The sequence below is a fragment of the Somniosus microcephalus genome, chromosome 6 (assembly GCF_052327205.1).
Source record: "Somniosus microcephalus isolate GS21.2 chromosome 6, FLI_Smic_1.0, whole genome shotgun sequence".
NCBI lineage: Eukaryota > Metazoa > Chordata > Chondrichthyes > Squaliformes > Somniosidae > Somniosus > Somniosus microcephalus.
In genome coordinates this window covers 51538715-51557026 of record NC_140992.1, presented here as the reverse complement: position 1 = coordinate 51557026, position 18312 = coordinate 51538715, and the positions used below count along the sequence as shown (strand labels likewise).

Sequence of the window (18312 nt, the reverse complement as noted above, 5' to 3'; positions counted from 1 at the left end):
AGTTGAATATAAGGGAAAGTAAACACAGAAACTATACATGTATATGCTACGAGATGGAGGACCACCATTATTGGGACGTGAATGGATCCGAAGACTACAATTGGATTGGCATTCCATTCTGGCACTAACTGTGACTGACAAAAAAGATGATGACGTCACACCTGGACGTCTGTCACAAATTCTATCTGACGCGGAGGAGGTGTTCCAACAAGGACTTGGGACTCTAAAAGGAGTAAAGGCAACCATAAAGATTGAGGATAACGCAACCCCAAAATTTTTCAAGGCCAGACCGGTGCCATACGCGATACACCCAGCTGTGGAAGCTGAACTGGAGAGTCTGGAGCGTTCGGGGGTGCTGTCTAAGGTGGACTGGAGCGAGTGGGCCACACCCATCGTTCCTGTAATGAAGAAAGCATTGAGCAGCACGCCTGGGGAGCCAAGGAAGGTTCGCATCTGTGGGGACTTCACGGTGACTGTGAACCCAGTCCTGCACACAGTACAGTATCCGCTTCCGCGGATAGAAGATATTTTCGCCTCACTATCTGGAGGGAAACGTTTTACAAAGATTGACCTGGTTCAAGCGTATCTACAAATGGAGGTGGAAGACGCATCTAGGAAATACCTCACGATAAGCACTCACAAAGGCCTTTACCAGTACAATCGACTGGTATTTGGGGTAGCATCGGCCCCGGCTATGTGGCAGAGGGCAATGGAACAGGTCCTGCAAGGGATCCCGGGGACCCAGTGTTATTTGGACGACATCCTGGTTACGGGCGAAAATGACAATGAACACCTTGCCAACCTGGAACAGGTGCTCACGAGATTGCAGGAATATGGGCTACGAGCCAACCGTCCCAAATGCGAGTTCTTCAGGAGACAAATCTCGTATTGTGGCCACATGATTGATGAGGAAGGGTTGCATAAGTCGCCGGACAAGATTGAGGCTGTAGTCAAGGCTCCAGCACCAGAAAATGTGTCGCAACTGAGGTCGTTCCTCAGGTTGGTGAACTACTACCATAAGTTCTTGCCGAATTTATCTACAATTCTGCACCCACTGAACGCCCTCCTTCAAACTGGTGTAACATGGAAATGGAGTGATGAGTGTAAGCGTGCCTTTCAGGAATGTAAATGCCAAATCACTTCAAAAGAAGTATTGGCCCACTACAACCCAACACTACCGATTCAGTTGGCATGTGATGCATCACCTTACGGCATTGGAGCGGTGCTGTCACACAAATTCCGTGATGGTTCAGAGAGGCCAATAGCCTTTGCATCGCGCTCGCTAACCTCAGCCGAGCGTAACTATGCCCAGATTTACAGGGAGGCTCTCAGCCTGGTGTGGGGGGTGAAGAAGTTCAATCACTATCTGCACGGGCAGAAATTCACCCTACTGACTGATCATCAACCCCTGGTCTCAATTTTTAACCCAAAGAAGGGCGTTCCGGTGATGACGGCGCAGCGGCTGCAAAGATGGTCACTTTTTCTAGGGGCACATCAGTATGACATAGAGTACAAAGGTACGAAACAACATGGAAACGCTGATGGGCTGTCGCGCCTACCGTTGCCTACGGCGGAAGAAGCACCTGCAGTGGACCCGGTGGAGATATTCCATGCGACCATAGTCGAATGTTTGCCTGTTACAAACGCAAGTATTGAGAAGGAAACCTGAAATGACCCGACACTCTCTTGGGTCTATGATTTGACGGTGAAGGGATGGCCAGCATATGGCGACTCACTGTTGCCAGCATTCTCGCCAAGGAGGGAACAGCTGTCAGTGTGCCGGGGAACCTTGATGTGTGAATCACGAGTGGTTATTCCACCCAAGTTGAGAGATAGAGTACTCAATGAGCTTCACAAAGGTCATCTGGGAGGGGTAACAATGAAGAGCCTAGCCAGGGCGTTTGTGTGGTGGCCGGGAATCGATAAAGAAATCGAGGATATGACCAAGAGATGCATAGGATGCCAGAAGGTCCAAAACGCTCCACCACAGGCCCCGCTACATCCATGGGAGTGGCCCTCATCTCCATGGCAAAGAGTACACATTGATTTCGCTGGTCCATTTATGGACTCAATGTTCCTAATCGCTGTGGACGCCCATTCGAAATGGCCAGAGGTCATTAAAATGTCCTCCACCACCACGGAGAAAACTATTGCAGTCCTAAGGACCATCTTCGCCAGGAATGGGTTGCCAGAACAGATCTGTTCCGACAATGGCCCACAGTTTGTATCTGAGGATTTCCGGAGGTTCCTGAAAAATAATGGGGTGAAACATTGCACATCTGCCCCATATCATCCAGCCACAAATGGATTGGCTGAGAGGTTTGTTCAGACCTTTAAAAAGGCCATAAAGGCAATGTATAATGACGACATACCACTGCAACACAAGGTGGATAACTTCCTGTTTGCTTACCGGAATGCGACACATGCAGTAACCAACCAAACTCCAGCCGTACTGTTTTTCAACCGGAGGCTAAGATGTCGCTTGGATTTGCTAAAACCAAACATAAGACGAGATGTTGAGGATAAGCAGTTCCAGCACATAAATGAGAAGCCAACCAGGAGCTTCAAGATAGGGCAACCAGTCTTGGCCCGCGATTACCGAACAGAAAAATGGCAGCCAGGCACGATATGCACACAGCAGGGACCACTAATATACACAGTGGGCGTTGGAGAGAGCATCGTGAGACGCCATGCTGACCAGATTCTAGAGTCACAGGAACAAGCCAAACCTGTACCACAAGCATGTGCACCTGGTAATGAGCCCGAAGTACAGATTGCGTCTACCTCAGAAGCAGGGGTATTGGAAGCTGACGAACCAACCAATGACAATGAACCAGAATTGACTCCACCGCCAGAACAGGATACTCGAGAAAGGCGCTATCCAGTCCGGATCAGGAAGCCTCCTCAAAGACTGAACTTATAAATGACTATTTCAGTTGATGTATATATTACTGAGAAAATTGTAATTGTAATTAGTTATTATTTAGTTGTTAAATGAATGTTATGTACTGTTTATCTAAAAGGGGAGGAATTGTTGTGTATGTACCTTTAAGGGAATAACTGGTCTTAGACTGCAGTACCGGCAGTGACCACCCCTGTATAAAAGGCCCTAGCAGGCTTCTGTAGTTTCACTTTCAAGCTGCCTCTTGTTCAGTAAAGTACCTGTTAAACTGTTCTCCCGAAGTCCGTGTATTATTGAGGCGCGGACTTTACAGTAAGAATATCCTTCCTCAGATAAGGCGACCAAAACTACACACAATACTCAAGGCCCTGTACAACTGCAGCAAGACATCCTTGCTCCTGTACTCAAATCCTCTCGCTATGAAGGCCAACATACCATTTGCCTTCTTAACCGCCTGCTGCACCTGCATGCTTACCTTCAGCGACTGGTGCACAAGGACACCCAGGTCTCGTTGCACTTCCCCTTCTCCCAATCTATTGCCATTCAGATAATAATCTGTCTTCCTGTTTTTGCCACCAAAGTGGATAACCTCACATTTATCCACGTTATATTGCATCTGCCATGCTTCTGCCCAATCACCCAACCTGTCCAAATCATCCTGTAGTTTCTCGGCATCCTCCTCACAGCATACACGCCCACCCAGCTTTGTGTCATCTGCAAATTTGGAGATATTACTTCTAGTTCCCTCGTCTAGATCATTAATATGTATTGTGAATAGCTGGGGTCCAAGGACCGATCCCTGCGGTACCCCACTAGTCACTGCCTGCCACTCGGAAAAAGATCGTTTATTCCAACTCTTTGCTTTCTGTCTGCCAACCAGTTCTCTGTCCAAGTCAATACCTTGCCCCCAATCCCATGTGCCTTAACTTTACACGCTAATCTCTTATGTGGGACCTTATCAAAAGCTTTCTGAAAGTCCAAATACACCACATCCACTGGTTCTCCCTTATCTATTTTACCAGTTACATCCTCAAAAAATTCCAGTAGATTAGTCAAGCGCGATTTACCTTTTGTAAATCCATGTTGACTTCGTCCGATCCTGTCACTGTTTTCCAAGTGCTCTGCTATTACATCTTTTATAATGAACTCTAGCATTTTCCCCACTACCGATGTCAGGCTTACCGGTCTGTAATTCCCCGTTTTCTCTCTACCACCTTTTTTGAATAGTGGGGTAACATTAGCTACCCTCCAATCCATGGGTACTGTTCCAGATTCCATTGAATGTTGGAAGATGATCAGCAATGCATCTACTATTTCTAGGGCCACTTCCTTAAGTACCCTAGGATATAGATTATCAGGCCCTGGGGAATTATCGGCCTTCAATCCCATCAATTTCCCTAACACCATTTCCCTACAAATACTGATTCTTTCAGTTGCTCCCTTTCATCAGACCCTATGTTCCCCAACATCTCTGGGAGGTTATTTGTGTCCTCCTTTGTGAAGACAGTACCAAAATATGTATTTAATTGGCCGGCCATTTCTTTGTTCCCCATTATTAATTCCCCTGATTCTGACTGCAAGGGACCTACGCTTGACTTCACCAATCTTTTTCTCTTCACATATCTATAAAAGCTTTTACAGTCAGTTTTTATGTTCCGTGCTAGCTTACTCTCATATTCTATTTCCCCTTTCTTAATTAATCCCTTTGTCCTCCTTTGTTGAATCCTAAACTGCTCCCAATCCTCAGGTTTACTGCTTTTTCTTTCCAATTTATATGTCCTCTCCTTGGATCTTATGCTATCCCTTATTTCCCTTGTTAGCCATGGCTGAGTCACCTTTTTTGTTGTATTTTTATGCCAAACTGGGATGAACAAATTCTGTAGTTCATCCATGCGGTCTTTGAATGTTTGCCATTGCCTATCCACCATCAACCCTTTGAGTGACATTCCCCAATCAATCCTACCCAACTCGCGCCTCAGACCTTCGTGGAACGTCTTGAGGTCGTGAAAGGCGCTATATAAATGTAAGTCTTTTCTTTTTGAAATTTGCCAATGTGGAACAAGAAAGGACAAAGAAGAGTAAATTAACACCTGGATTGGATGGTCTGCTCCAAATATCAGGGTCAAATAACTTTATCCCCTTAGTTTACAACTACATCTAAATCATCTAAGCTATTGTTTTGTATTTGTATTGACCTGGATTTTGCAGCGAACGAACGCCACTCGCCATTCATTATGCTTACAGCTGCCCACAGGCTTTGCATGGGCTTTTGAGCATCAACTTACAGTCATCGGAAGTCCGAAACAGCACGGCACCCTCTATAGTGGATCTGGGACCTGTGTGAACATGGCAAGTAACAGCATGTCTCTTCAACCAATCAGATTGAAGAATTTTTACTGAGGCATGCAGAGTCTAAACCAGGAAGTGTAAGTTAGAATAATTAATTCAATGTAAAATCATGTACAGAAAGCAAAATAAAGAGAGGGAAAGAAAGATAGGATTAAGAGAGAGATAAAAAGGGACAGAAAGAAAAAGTAAAATTTTTCAAAATTTAAATTTCTAATTTTTGAAAAACCTACAAGTGAGACTCCACACTTGTAAAAGTAAATTTTCAGTGCCAGAGAGGTTTTTGGTAGAAATTAAGACTTATCACGCCGTTAAAAATTCACTTACACTTGAATGGACAAGCCATAACCTTTTCTGGCATGTTTAGTGGGTAATTAGTGGGTAAGTACCACAACTTCACACCACTCATGCTGAATGCTGAGTCTCTCAGCGAGATACCGGTGTCGCGAAACTTGTGGAGGAGCTGGGCAAATCGGACAGCAATTTCCTGATTTCTGTGCTTAACTGTGCATGTGCAGACACCGGAAATTGCTGTCTAATTTACTCCTGAATAACAGCGAGTGCTGTTAGCCTCACCGTTAGTCCTACTGCAAATTCCTGCCAATATCTTTACAAGCCAACCGATGTAATATATTCCATCTGATTGCATCACATTGTAATTTTTTTGTAATTTTGTCAAGCTTATAACTGACATCCCTTGGCAATACTTTCAAGCAATTTCCACTGTACCCCTGAAGAATCACAGAGCGTTACAGCACAGAAACAGGTCATTTGGCCTAAAATGTCTGTGGCAGCATCTTTTTCCACATGAGCCAACTCGTTCAATCATGCTCTCCTACTTGCTCTCCATTTCCTTTAATATTCCTCTGTTCAAGCAACAAATTCCCTTTTTAAAGTATTTCTGCGCCCTGCTTTGACAGTTGGTTGTACTTGAGATAGTATATTCTGACCACCCTCTGTGTAAAGAAATGTTTTCTAACCTTTCCTTTAATTTATTTTGCGATTATCCGATGACGCACTTTGGACACAAATTTACGAAAGCATCTGAGTTGAGTAACATTTGCATAATGGTGGATTTTAACTTCCCAAGCATTCAATGGTCCAATGGTGAGCCATTTAGCATTGAGGGCAGGTCGGCTGAAAGGTTTGTAGATATTATAAATGACTGTTTTCTAACACTGCATGTTAATGCAACTAGAGATAACCAGGTGTTTGATTTAGTCTTTAGTAATGATCATTAAACAGTAATAGACCTCCTTGTGGGGGAACATCTGGGCTACGGTGACCACAAAATTATTAGATTCAAACTTTCTCATAGTTTCCTGATGGAAATCTTTCCAATAAGTTTTGCCCCAGGAGGCCTAGCCTCTGAATGGGGACGAAGGGGATGATTTTGCCAATGGAGGTGTGTTGGAGGCAGGACTGCTGCTTGTCGGGTTTTAGTCCCGCCTCCATCAACTTGTGGCCAACCCATGCTATTTTCCCTTGACTGACCTTGTTAAGCCCGCCCAGCGGGCATAGCAGGCCAATTAAGGGGAAGTCGGTTACAGAGAAAATTTTTGACAGATGAATTGTCATCGTTTGACAGCTTTCAGAAGCTGTCAAACATTGGCATTCTCTGTTGTTTGGCGAGTTCTTGTACTCAAGGCTCACCAAACCTCTTCTGTGAGCAGAAGCAGATGGCTGTTGCATCGGAGAATGCAGCAGCCATTCTGTCATCTCTGCCATTGAGATGCCGGAGCCTCCGCAACCCCAATGATTGAAGCCTGCAGGAAGAAACAAAGGTATGGAGACTTTTTCTATCACTTTCCACTCACCTCACAAAATTACCTCTCCACACTTGCACCCATCACTTACCTCCACAGCGCACCTTTGGACCCCTCCGACCCCTGCAGATCCACTGCTTGCCTCGCTGACCATGGCGGGGTTCGCAGCCTTCGGGAAGCCCGCACTTGTGTGGGTAAAATGGGGATACTCCTCTTAACTGCCTATTAACTACCTGTTAACAGGCAGTTAAGTGGCTGTAATCCCCTTCCCGCCTCTAGGAGATGGGACCCAGCGCGGGTCGGGTACCTGCCTCCTGGGAAGATGGCACAGAGGCGGGTTGGGTGCAGGATGGGTACCCGACCCCAGATTCTGCCATTTTCCCGGCAGTTCCGCCTCCAAACCCGCCTCCCCAGGGCTGGCAAGATCGCCCCCTAGGGCTTCAGTTTTGCTCTCGGCCCACTTTCTTCTTCCACACTTTCCCTGGGCTATCCATCCTGGGATTTCCTGGGACTCTCAATGCTTGTCTGAGCCCTGTGCAAGTTCGACATTGCCTTCCTCTAAACAATATCACTGGAGATCCACTCATAATTAGATTATAAACAGAAAGACTAGAAGGAATTATTTGATGCAAAGGTTTGTTAGAATATGGAATGAATTACCACAATTGATACTGAAGCGGAGCTAGTCACTGAATGGACAAAGGCAAACATAGCCTTTGCACCATCTACAAGGCACAAGTCAGGATTGTGATGGAATACTCTCCACTTGCCTGGATGAGTGCAGCTCCAACAACACTCAAGAAGCTCAACACCATCCAGGACAAAGCAGCCCGCTTGATTAGCACCCCATCCACCACCTTAAACATTCACTCCCTCCACCACCGGCGTATCATGGCTGCAGTGTGTACCATCTACATGATGCACTGCAGCAACTCGCTTCTTCGGCAGCACCTCCCAAACCCACGACCTCTTCCACCTAGAAGGACAAGGGCAGCCGGCGCATGGGAACACCACCACCTCCAAGTTTCCGTCCAAGTCACACGTTATCCTGACTTAGAAGTATATCATCGATCCTTCATCGCCACTGGGTCAAAATCCTGGACTCCCTCCCTAACAGCACTGTGGGAATACCATCACCACACGGACTGCAGCTGGAAGGACCCCTCCCACCAGCGCTATTTAAAGGGATCATCACCTACTTACAGGTTAGTTATTGATTGATTTCTACCAGCTGTTGCTGAGTTTGTAGAAGGGTTTGGTGCTTTCTAGACTTCTTTAAAGTTGCCTAAAGTCTACAAGGAGTGGTGTGACACGTGCTCAGGGACTTGGTACTGACTTGCAAGGGGTCTTCTGAGACCAGTTGCTCCCAGACATGGGTGCAGTAGTTTGTATCTCCCTTGGCCTGCAGCATGACAGGGAGAATGAGCAGAGGCGACACAGAGCAGGACAAGCTGCTAGAAAAGGAAGGAGGAGGAGGGGGAGAAGGGCTCTCAGCAGGAGGCCGTATCCACTTAGGGTCTTCAGGGAGCAATTCTCCTACCTCAGCGAGGAACAGTGCATGCGACAGCTCCATTTTTCTAAGGAGGTGCACACTGAAATCTGCCTCAGTCCAGGGCGAAGACAGCAGTGGCTGTAAAGTGGCTGTAAATGCTGTCATCCTGAGAGAGGACAGGAGGTTTGTCCTCCACCGAGCCACTGCCATCCCCCTGGGGCAGCGCCTCCGCAATCCTAGTAATCTGCTGGAGGACAGATTGCTGGACTGCTGTGACACCCTGCAAGCCCCTTTCAACACTGGTAACTGCAGCTATGATGGCAGCAGTCTCTGCTTGCTTGGCAACAAGCTGAGCTTGCATGACCTCAGTCTAAGCTTCCACTGCAGCACCCAGACATTGGGTGGCTCCTGCTTGTGCTGCAATGGAAGCTGCGACATTGGCCATCAGACGCTAAATGATGGTTGGGTCATCAAGTGCGCTAATGGATCTGCCCACCCCTTCCACGTTGGAAAGGATGGGCTCCAAGTTCTCAGCAAAGCCCTGTGCAAGGTTGGAGCTGAACTCCTCCATGCTGCCACGCTGCCAGTGTCCCTGACCAACACGTGTGCCAGAAATGCATTCAGCTGCAGCTACTAACGGGCCGTCTTGCGGCACTGGAGCTGCGGGTGGATGGGTTGTGGAGCATTCACGATGCTGAGAGGGTCGCGAATTACTCGTACAGTGAGTTGGTCACACCGCAGGGTAGGGCTGCACAGGCAGAAGGGAAATGGGTGACCACCAGGCGGAACAATAGAAGCAGGCAGGTAGTGCAGGGGACCCCTGTGGCCATCCCCCCTTTCAACCAGGTATACCGCTTTGGATACTGTTGAGGGGGATGACTTACCAGAGGAAGGCAGCAGCAGCCAACTTCCTGGCACTGGGGGTGCTTCTGCTGCCCAGGAAGGGAGGAAAAAGAGTGGGAGAGCAATAGTGGTAGGGGATTCTATAGTAAGGGGAACAGATAGGCGTTTCTGTGGCCGTAGACGTGAATCCAGGATGGTTTGTTGCCTCCCTGGTGCCAGGGTCAAGGATGTCACTGAGCGGCTGCAGGGCATTCTGGAGGGGGAGGGCGAACAGCCAGAGGTCGTCGTCCACATTGGTACCAACGACATAGGTAAAAAGAGGGATGAGGTCCTGCAGCAAGAATTTAGGGAGCTAGGTAGAAGATTAAAGAGCAGGACCTCAAAGGTTGTAATCTCTGGATTATTCCCGGTGCCACGTGCCAGTGAGTATAGGAATAGGTAGAACAGATGAATGCGTGGCTAAAGAGTTGGTGCAGGAGGGAGGGCTTTAGTTTCCTGGATCACTGGGTCTGCTTCTGGGAAAGGTGGGACTTGTACAAGTCGGACGGTTTACACCTGAACCAGAGGGGGACCAATATCCTTGCGGGGAGGTTTAAACTAACTTGGCAGGGGGATGGGATACAGAGTGGAGCTATAGTAGGGGGTGAATTACAGCCAAATACGGAGGAAAAAACAAGTCAGCTGGGAAGGCAGAGCAAATATGTGAAGGCAAAAGGGAATATGGCAAGGCTGGAAGGCATTTATTTTAATGCAAGGAGTCTTGCAAATAAGGTGGATGAACTGAAGTTGTTGTTGAACACATGGGAGTACGATATTGTTGCTATCACGGAGACATGGTTGAGGGAGGGTCAGGACTGGCAGCTCAATATTCCAGGGTATAGAATCTTCAGGCAAGACAGAGGGGGGTGTAAAAGGGGAGGGGGTGTTGCAATATTAATTAAGGAGTTAATTACTGCTGTAAGGAGGGATGATATATTAGCGGGTTCCTCTAATGAGGCCATATGGGTAGAACTTAAAAACAAAAAGGGGGCAAGCACTTTGCTGGGAGTGTACTATAGGCCCCCAAACAGTCAGGGGGAGATAGAGGAACAGATATGTAGGCAAATCTCAGAGAAGTGCAAAAATAATAGGGTAATAATAGTGGGGGATTTCAACTTCCCCAATATTAATTGGGATAGTCAGAGTGTGAAAGGCTTAGAGGGTGCAGAATTCATAAAGTGCATCCAGGAGAGCTTTTTGAGCCAGCGTGTAGAAAGTCCTACAAGAGAGGGGGGCGGTACTGGACCTAATTCTAGGGAATGTAGCCGGGCAAGTGGTGGAAGTGTCAGTAGGAGAGCATTTTGGCGACAGTGACCATAATTCGGTGAGATTTAAGGTGGTCATGGAAAAAGACAAAGACGGCCCGGAAATAAGGGTTCTAAATTGGGGGAAGGCCGATTTTAATATGATAAGGCAGGATCTGGCGAAAGTGGACTGGGAGCAGCTACTTATAGGAAAATCCACATCAAAGCAGTGGGAGACTTTCAGAAGGGAAATAGAGAGAGTACAACGCCAACATGTTCCCGTAAAGGTCAAGGGTGGTACCAACAAGCAAAGGGAACCTTGGATGACAAGGGATATACAAAAATGCATTAGGAAAAAAAGGGGGGCTTTTGGCAGTTACAAAAGACTAAAGACGGAGGAAGCCCTAGAGGAGTATAAAAAGTGCAGGGGCATACTTAAAAAAGAAATTAGGAGAGCGAGGAGGGGCCATGAAATAACACTGGCGAGCAAAATAAAGGAAAATCCTAAGATGTTTTATAAGTATATTAAGGGCAAAAGGATAACCAGGGAAAGGGTAGGGCCCATTAGGGACCAAAGTGGCAATCTGTGTGTAGAGCCAGATGATGTAGGCGGGGTTTTAAATGAATTTTTTGTATCTGTGTTCACTATGGAGGAAGACGATGTAGACATAGAAATCGGGCAAGGGGACTGTGATATACTTGAACATATTAGCATCGAGAGGGAGGAGGTACTAGCGGTTTTAGCAGGCCAAAAAGTGGATAAATCCCCAGGCCCGGACGAGATGTATCCCAGGCTGTTGTGTGAGGCAAAGGAGGAGATTGCAGGGGCTCTGACACAAATTTTCAGAACCTCTCTGGCCACAGGGGATGTACCAGAGGACTGGAGAACAGCTAACGTAGTACCATTATTCAAGAAGGGTAGCAGGGATAAACCAGGGAATTACAGGCCAGTGAGCCTAACATCTGTGGTAGGGAAATTATTGGAAAAAATTCTGAGGGACAAAATTAGTCTCCACTTGGAGAGGCAAGGATTAATCGGGGATAGTCAGCATGGCTTTGTCAAGGGTAAATCATGTCTGACCAATCTGATTGAATTTTTCGAGGGGGTGACTAGGTGTGTGGATGAGGGAAATGCTGTGGATGTGGTATACATGGACTTCAGTAAGGCTTTTGACAAAGTCCCGCATAGGAGACTGGTCAAGAAGGTAAGAGCCCATGGGATCCAGGGTGCCTTGGCACGTTGGATCCTAAACTGGCTGAGTGGCAGGAGGCAGAGGGTGATGGTCGAAGGTTGCTTTTGTGACTGGAAGCCTGTGTCCAGTGGGGTACCTCAGGGATCGGTGCTGGGTCCCTTGCTGTTTGTGATCTACATAAATGATTTGGATGAGGATGTAAAAGGTATGATCAGTAAGTTCGCAGATGACACGAAAATTGGTGGGGTGGTAAATTGCGAGGAGGAAAGCCTCAGGCTACAGGACGATATAAACGGGTTGGTCAGACGGGCGGAAAAGTGGCAAATGGAATTTAACCCTGAAAAGTGCGAGGTGATGCATGTTGGACGGACAAATAAGGCAAGGGAATACACAATGAGTGGTAGGGCCCTAGGAAGCACAGAGGGTCAGAGGGACCTTGGTGTACATGTACATAGATCCCTGAAGGCAGCGGATCAGGTAGATAAGGTGGTTAAAAAGGCATATGGGATACTTGCCTTCATTAGCCGAGGCATAGAATATAAGAGCAGGGAGGTTATGATGGAGCTGTACAAAACGCTGGTAAGGCCACAGCTGGAGTACTGTGTGCAGTTCTGGTCGCCTCACTATAGGAAGGATGTGATTGCTTTGGAGAGGGTGCAGAGAAGATTCACCAGGATGTTACCTGGGATGGAGCGCCTCAGCTATGAAGAAAGACTAAACAGGCTGGGGTTGTTTTCCTTGGAGCAAAGAAGGCTGAGGGGGGACCTGATTGAGGTGTACAAAATGATAAGGGGCATAGATAGGGTAGATAAAGAGGAACTTTTCCCCTTAGTAGGGGGGTCAATAACAAGGGGGCATAGATTCAAGGTAAGGGGCAGGAGGTTTAGAGGGGATTTGAGGAGGAACTTTTTCACCCAGAGGGTGGTTGGAGTCTGGAACTCACTGCCTGAAAGGGTGGTAGAGGCAGGAACCCTCACAACATTCAAGAAGCATTTGGATGAGCACTTGGAATGCCATTGCATACAAGGCTATGGACCAAATGCTGGAAAATGGGATTAGATTAGACAGGGATGGATGGGCGGCGCAGACACGATGGGCCGAAGGGCCTCTTTCTGTGCTGTATAACTCTATGGACTCTATGACTCTATGCTCCTTAACATGCATTCAGGCTTACTGGCAGGCCTGCCAATGCACCAAGCATTTTGTTGTGCATACTCATCAGCTTTGTTCTGTAGGCCGCCCCATCGAAGTCCTCATCTGAGTCCTGTGCAGCAGAATTCATTTGTGACCTCGCCCTCCTGGAAGCTCGCACCTGCGCTACCCTTTCCCCCTGCCCTGGCTGCAGCCCAGTCGGGCCCGGTGGCTCACCACGTGCAGAACCCTCTAAAGTCCGCGCAGTGCCAGTATCTGAGCTGGTGGCTGTGAGTGTCAGATTGAGTGACGGTGTTTCTTCTTCATCATCACTCTCCTCTTCCTCTTGCACCACTGTCTGGCCAGGTTTGATTTCTTGGGTCTCTGAAATGAGAAAGGCACAAGGGTAGGGTTGTGGTGAGGGGGACCGGGGGCGTTGGGGGAGGGGGTGTGGGGGTGGGGGGGGGCGCGTGGGTGCAGCTTGTAAGTCAGAAGAGATTGTGGGATGAGGGGGAAGTGGGATGTGAGAAGGAGGATTTGGTATGAGGATACCATCATGTTCAATGGTCACAGCCACTCTAATTATGCCGAGCACCATCTCCTCGAGTGGGATCAGCATATGGAGATGCGTATATCCCCCTCCAGTTAGCTATCGCTGCCTACGGTTTTGTGCCATCTTGTCCTGCAAGAGAGAGGGAAGTGTGTCAGTGATTGTGGTTCAAATGTGTTTGGGTGATGTGGCTGTCATGGTTGAATAGTTGGCAGTGTGTGCAAGCTGTGAGATGTAGGTGTGAGGCTTGCAGCAGTGGTAAGTGTGTGAGAGTGAGATGGAGATATGAATGTGAGGTATGAGTCGTGATTGATAGAAATTGTTGGTAGGTGAGTAATGGGGTTGTGGTGAATTGAGCAATGTGTGAGTCTAATGCTGCACTTTATGGCATTTGAAGATGAATTCACTGACCTTGACCACTCATGTGAGATCATAGAACCTCTTCTGGCACTGTATCCAGGTCCTTGGGGCAACACTGTTGGCATTGACCTCCGTGGCTATCTGCTTCCACTGCCTTTGCAGTGTCTGTCTGGAGGGCCTCCTAGCCCCCTATGGAAACAGGACCTTTCTCCTCCTCTCCACCTCCTGTACTAAGGCCTCCAGTGCTGTGTCTGAGAAGCTCTGAGCCCTCTCTCTGGCCTGTTGTGTCATTCCTTTATGTTTTCCAGGTGAAACTCCCTTCTGCAATTACTTCCAGCACCAAGTGTCATCAAACTGCACCTCCCCTTTAAGAGGTGCAGGAGTAAGAGTACTGCAGGGACTGAATCATCTTTTCTCCCCTTTGACTTTTCTTATATTTGTATTTCACCAAACTGTCCAATATTTAGGGTAAATAAGAATGTAAATTCAAAGAATTTCTGCTTTTTCAGATCTGAACTTGGTTAGGTCACATGCTGCAATGTAAAATTACTACCATAGAGTACTCCCAACAGGGGTCACAGCTGCTGCTATGAAGTCAAAAGAATCATAGGCGGCAACTGAAAATAGGAAAAATATACAAAACTACCCACAATGTAAGAGCAATACTAAAATCAAAGATGTGTGTTCCTCTACACTTCAGCACAGCAGGGACCATTCAAACCTTGTATCTAAACAGCATGCACTGCACTGAAATGCACAATAAATATACACCTTCTTGTTCATTGCTGACAAATGCAACAACACCAATAATTATTTCCTAAATATCAAGAGCCAGCTGCTGAAAGTTCTTGGCTGGGAGTACATTATGAAAATGCTTAATCATGGAAGACTTGGATGCATAGATTTGTTCAAAACCACTTTTCTAATCGTCATTAAAAACATCATAAAAGCTATAATTTCAGAGAATATTAGAATATTATGGCCTAGAAATTGGGTTCTGGTCTTGCCAGGGCTGTAGCGCCAGAAAGTTTGCGCCAGCGGTAATGCGGCAGCGCCCGACGAAAATTCGGGTGCGCCGGGCCCAGACGGCGGCGGGCGCTAAAACCCTCCTTTAGCGCCTCAAAACGGGCGTGAACTTGGGTTTCCCGGCGCTAATCCCCCGCTGCGGCACCCGATGCGGTGCGGCAGGCGGGGGAACTGCAGGCCTCCTCCTCCTGTTAAGGAGGAGCTGCCTGCAGCCGACAACTGTCCGGCGGATTGACCCGACATCTGAGCCCGGCACCTCGGGGAAGTGCCGGGCTCGCATGAGACACTGATCAGGGCCGCGGGGGGGGAATGCAGGAGTCCGGGAAGGGAGGTGCGGGCAGGCGGCCGCCGGGAACGCGGCCGGCCGCCGCTCCACCTTTATGCGCCAGCGCACACTGGGGGAAGACTCTGTTGCCAGAGTCTTAGTTGCGCCTGCCACGGGCGAGGCGGGCGCAACTGAATTTCGGCTTGGGGCCGGGTTACCACGGCAACCGGGACGCTGCGCACACCGATGACGTCATCGGTGCCGGCGCAGCGCTACCGGTGCAACGCCGATTTAGGGCCCCAGGGAATTTCTCAACTGGCCATAACTCCGGCGCTAGGCCCTCTAGCGCCTCAAATGCGGCGCTAAGCCTACCGAATTTCTAGGCCTATATCTTCTATGCCTGACCTTGGAGAGACCAATATGTGGGAAATTTTCCATTGATAGGATAGTTTCTTCTCCAGTTTTCCCTTGCATTTGGCCTTTGAGTATTCGAGCAGCAGTCACTGTGGGCACTCCCATTCCTAAAAGAAATTATGGTTGTGATTCATTGTTAATGAATCTACTGCATGAAATTGTTAAAATGCTTTATTAATACAAAGAGAAGCTGATAAACAGCATTAAATAAGAACTTTGACCAAGGCACTTTTACACATACGCACACAATGATTCATCACTTTTAGGAGATGTAGTTCACAGAACAAGTCCTCACCCTTTGAATAAAATTATTTGCCACACACCATAGTACAAAGGTGCTGCAACTGAGGCTATCACAAGAGATTACCTTTTTCTTTAATTAACTTTTAGTTTACAACCCAAATGGTTTCTATTTACTGGGATTCACTTTTGTGTACTGGTGTCAGTCAGTTCTCAATAGTTAGGAGCTGGTGCAAATTTGGCCAGAATTGTACAATGCTAATATCACACAATTCTCTGAGATAAAGAATGTTGATAAATGCGAGGTTATCCACTTCGGTGGCAAAAACAGGAAGACAGATTATTATCTGAACGGCAATAGATTGGGAAAAGGGGAAGTGCAACGAGACCTGGGTGTCCTTGTGCACCAGTCGCTGAAGGTAAGCATGCAGGTGCAGCAGGCGGTTAAGAAGGCAAATGGTATGTTGGCCTTCATAGCGAGAGGATTCGAGTACAGGAGCAAGGATGTCTTGCTGCAGTTGTACAGGGCCTTGGTGAGACCACACCTTGAGTATTGTGTGCAGTTTTGGTCACCTTATCTGAGGAAGGATGTTCTTGCCATGGAGAGAGTGCAGCAAAGATTCACCAGACTGATACCTGGGATGGCAGGAATGACGTATGAGGAGAGATTGGGTCAATTAGGCTTATATTCGCTAGAGTTTAAAAGAATGAGAGGGGATCTCATTGAAACTTATAAAATTCTAACAGGACTAGACAGACTAGATGCAGGAAGGATGTTCCCGATGGCAGGGGAGTCCAGAACCAGGGGTCACAGCCTAAGGATAAGGGGTAAGCCATTCAGGACTGAGATGAGGGGGAATTTCTTCACCCAGAGAGTGGTTAACCTGTGGAATTCTCTACCACAGAAGGCAGTTGAGGCCAAATCATTAAATATATTCAAGAAGGAATTAGATATAGTTCTTAAGGCTAAAGGGATCAAGGGATATGGAGAGAAAGCAGGGACAGCGTACTTAATTTGGATGATCAGCCATGATCTCATTAAATGGCGGAACAGGCTCGAGGGGCCGAATGGCCTACTCCTGCTCCTATCTTCTATGTTTCTAAATAACTTGCATTAAATGGATCCTTTCACAACCCCAGGATGTCCCAAAGTGCTCCACAGCCAATGTAATACTTTTTGAAGTTTAGTCAGTGTTGTAATGTAATTAAATGCTGCAGCAGTTTTTTAAAAAAGCTTTTGGAGTGCCTCAGTACATTATCAGCAATTGCTACAGATGAAGAACGGGCAAAAATGAAGGGAAATGGAATTTAAGGTGCAGGTAAAGGTGGAGCATTCCACCACCCAACCTCCTGCTTAAAGGTTGCTGAAGCCAAGCTGATGCTGCATGAGGTGCTTGCAAGAAGGGTTCCTTTGGTGCCACTCCATGATACCATCCTTGTAGGTCAGCATTGTAAACATGTCAAGTTTCAAGCCACAACTGGGCATTACTGTCTCTGCATGTGCCAACCCCATGCTTAGAATCATAGAATGATACTGCACAGGAGGAGGCCATTTGGCCCATCATGCCTGTGCCGGCTTTATGGTGTCCTTGCAGCAGATGGTATTGCTCTGCATCTGCCTCTCTGTTGATTCAGATCCCGAGAAGACAGTGCCTCACAGTTATGGTCAGATAGGTGTGCCAGGGTCCACAGAAATAGTTGGTGGCATCTTGGAAGGTACAGATAATTGGTTGTTGATCAAACTGGTATGCTTTCTTTCATGCAATACCAGATAAAGCTTAATAGTTAGGCATTAACTTATGTTAGTGACATTATCAGGGATTTGCTGCCGCAGCTTCTTTTCAGAAAAGGAGCCTCCTCCAGCACTATGTCTGCCAAAGCAAGATCATTTCAGCTCTGCCTGCATATGTAGGTGTGCATGCACTGTCAGGAGAGCACCTGTTGTGTAGCCTGACCTGCCTAGCATCCCTCTGTAGGTCCTCCTCTCCTTCCGAACACATCAGTTAGTGCCAGTAATGAAGCGGGCACAAAATCATAATTCATAGCCTTCATAAAATAATTAAGAACAGCTGGCACACCATGAGAACCCAATTTTCTTTTAAATTAGTTTATGGGATGTGGGTGTCGCTGGCAAGGCCAGCATTTATTGCCCATCCCTAATTGCCCTTGAGAAGGTGGTGGTGAGCTGCCTTCTTGAACCGCTGCAGTCCGTGTGGTGAAGGTGCTCCCACAGTGCTGTTAGGGAGGGAGTTCCAGGATTTTGACCCAGTGACGATGAAGGATCGGCGATATACTTCTAAGTCAGGATGGTGTGTGACTTGGAGGGGAACTTGGAGGTGGTGGTGATCCCAGGTGTGTGTGCTGCCCTTGTCCTTCTAGGTGGAAGAGGCCGCGGGTTTGGGAGGTGCTGCCGAAGAAGACTTGGCGAGTTGCTGCAGTGCATCTTGTAGATGGTACACACTGCAGTCATGGTACGCCGGTGGTAGAGGGAGTGAATGTTT

General features: G+C 47.5%; 1 protein-coding gene across 1 annotated transcript in view; it reads right to left on the bottom strand.

Annotated features, from left to right (window-relative positions):
- The window catches only part of LOC147115718 (intestinal-type alkaline phosphatase-like), a 58003-nt gene extending 42325 nt beyond the window's left edge, over positions 1-15678 (bottom strand). Inside the window, 1 exon segment of the mRNA XM_085990209.1 lies at positions 15563-15678. Within this exon segment, the coding sequence (XP_085846335.1) occupies positions 15563-15676 (114 nt within the window). The 5' untranslated portion in view covers positions 15677-15678.
- Positions 15679-18312: the final 2634 nt, after the last annotated feature.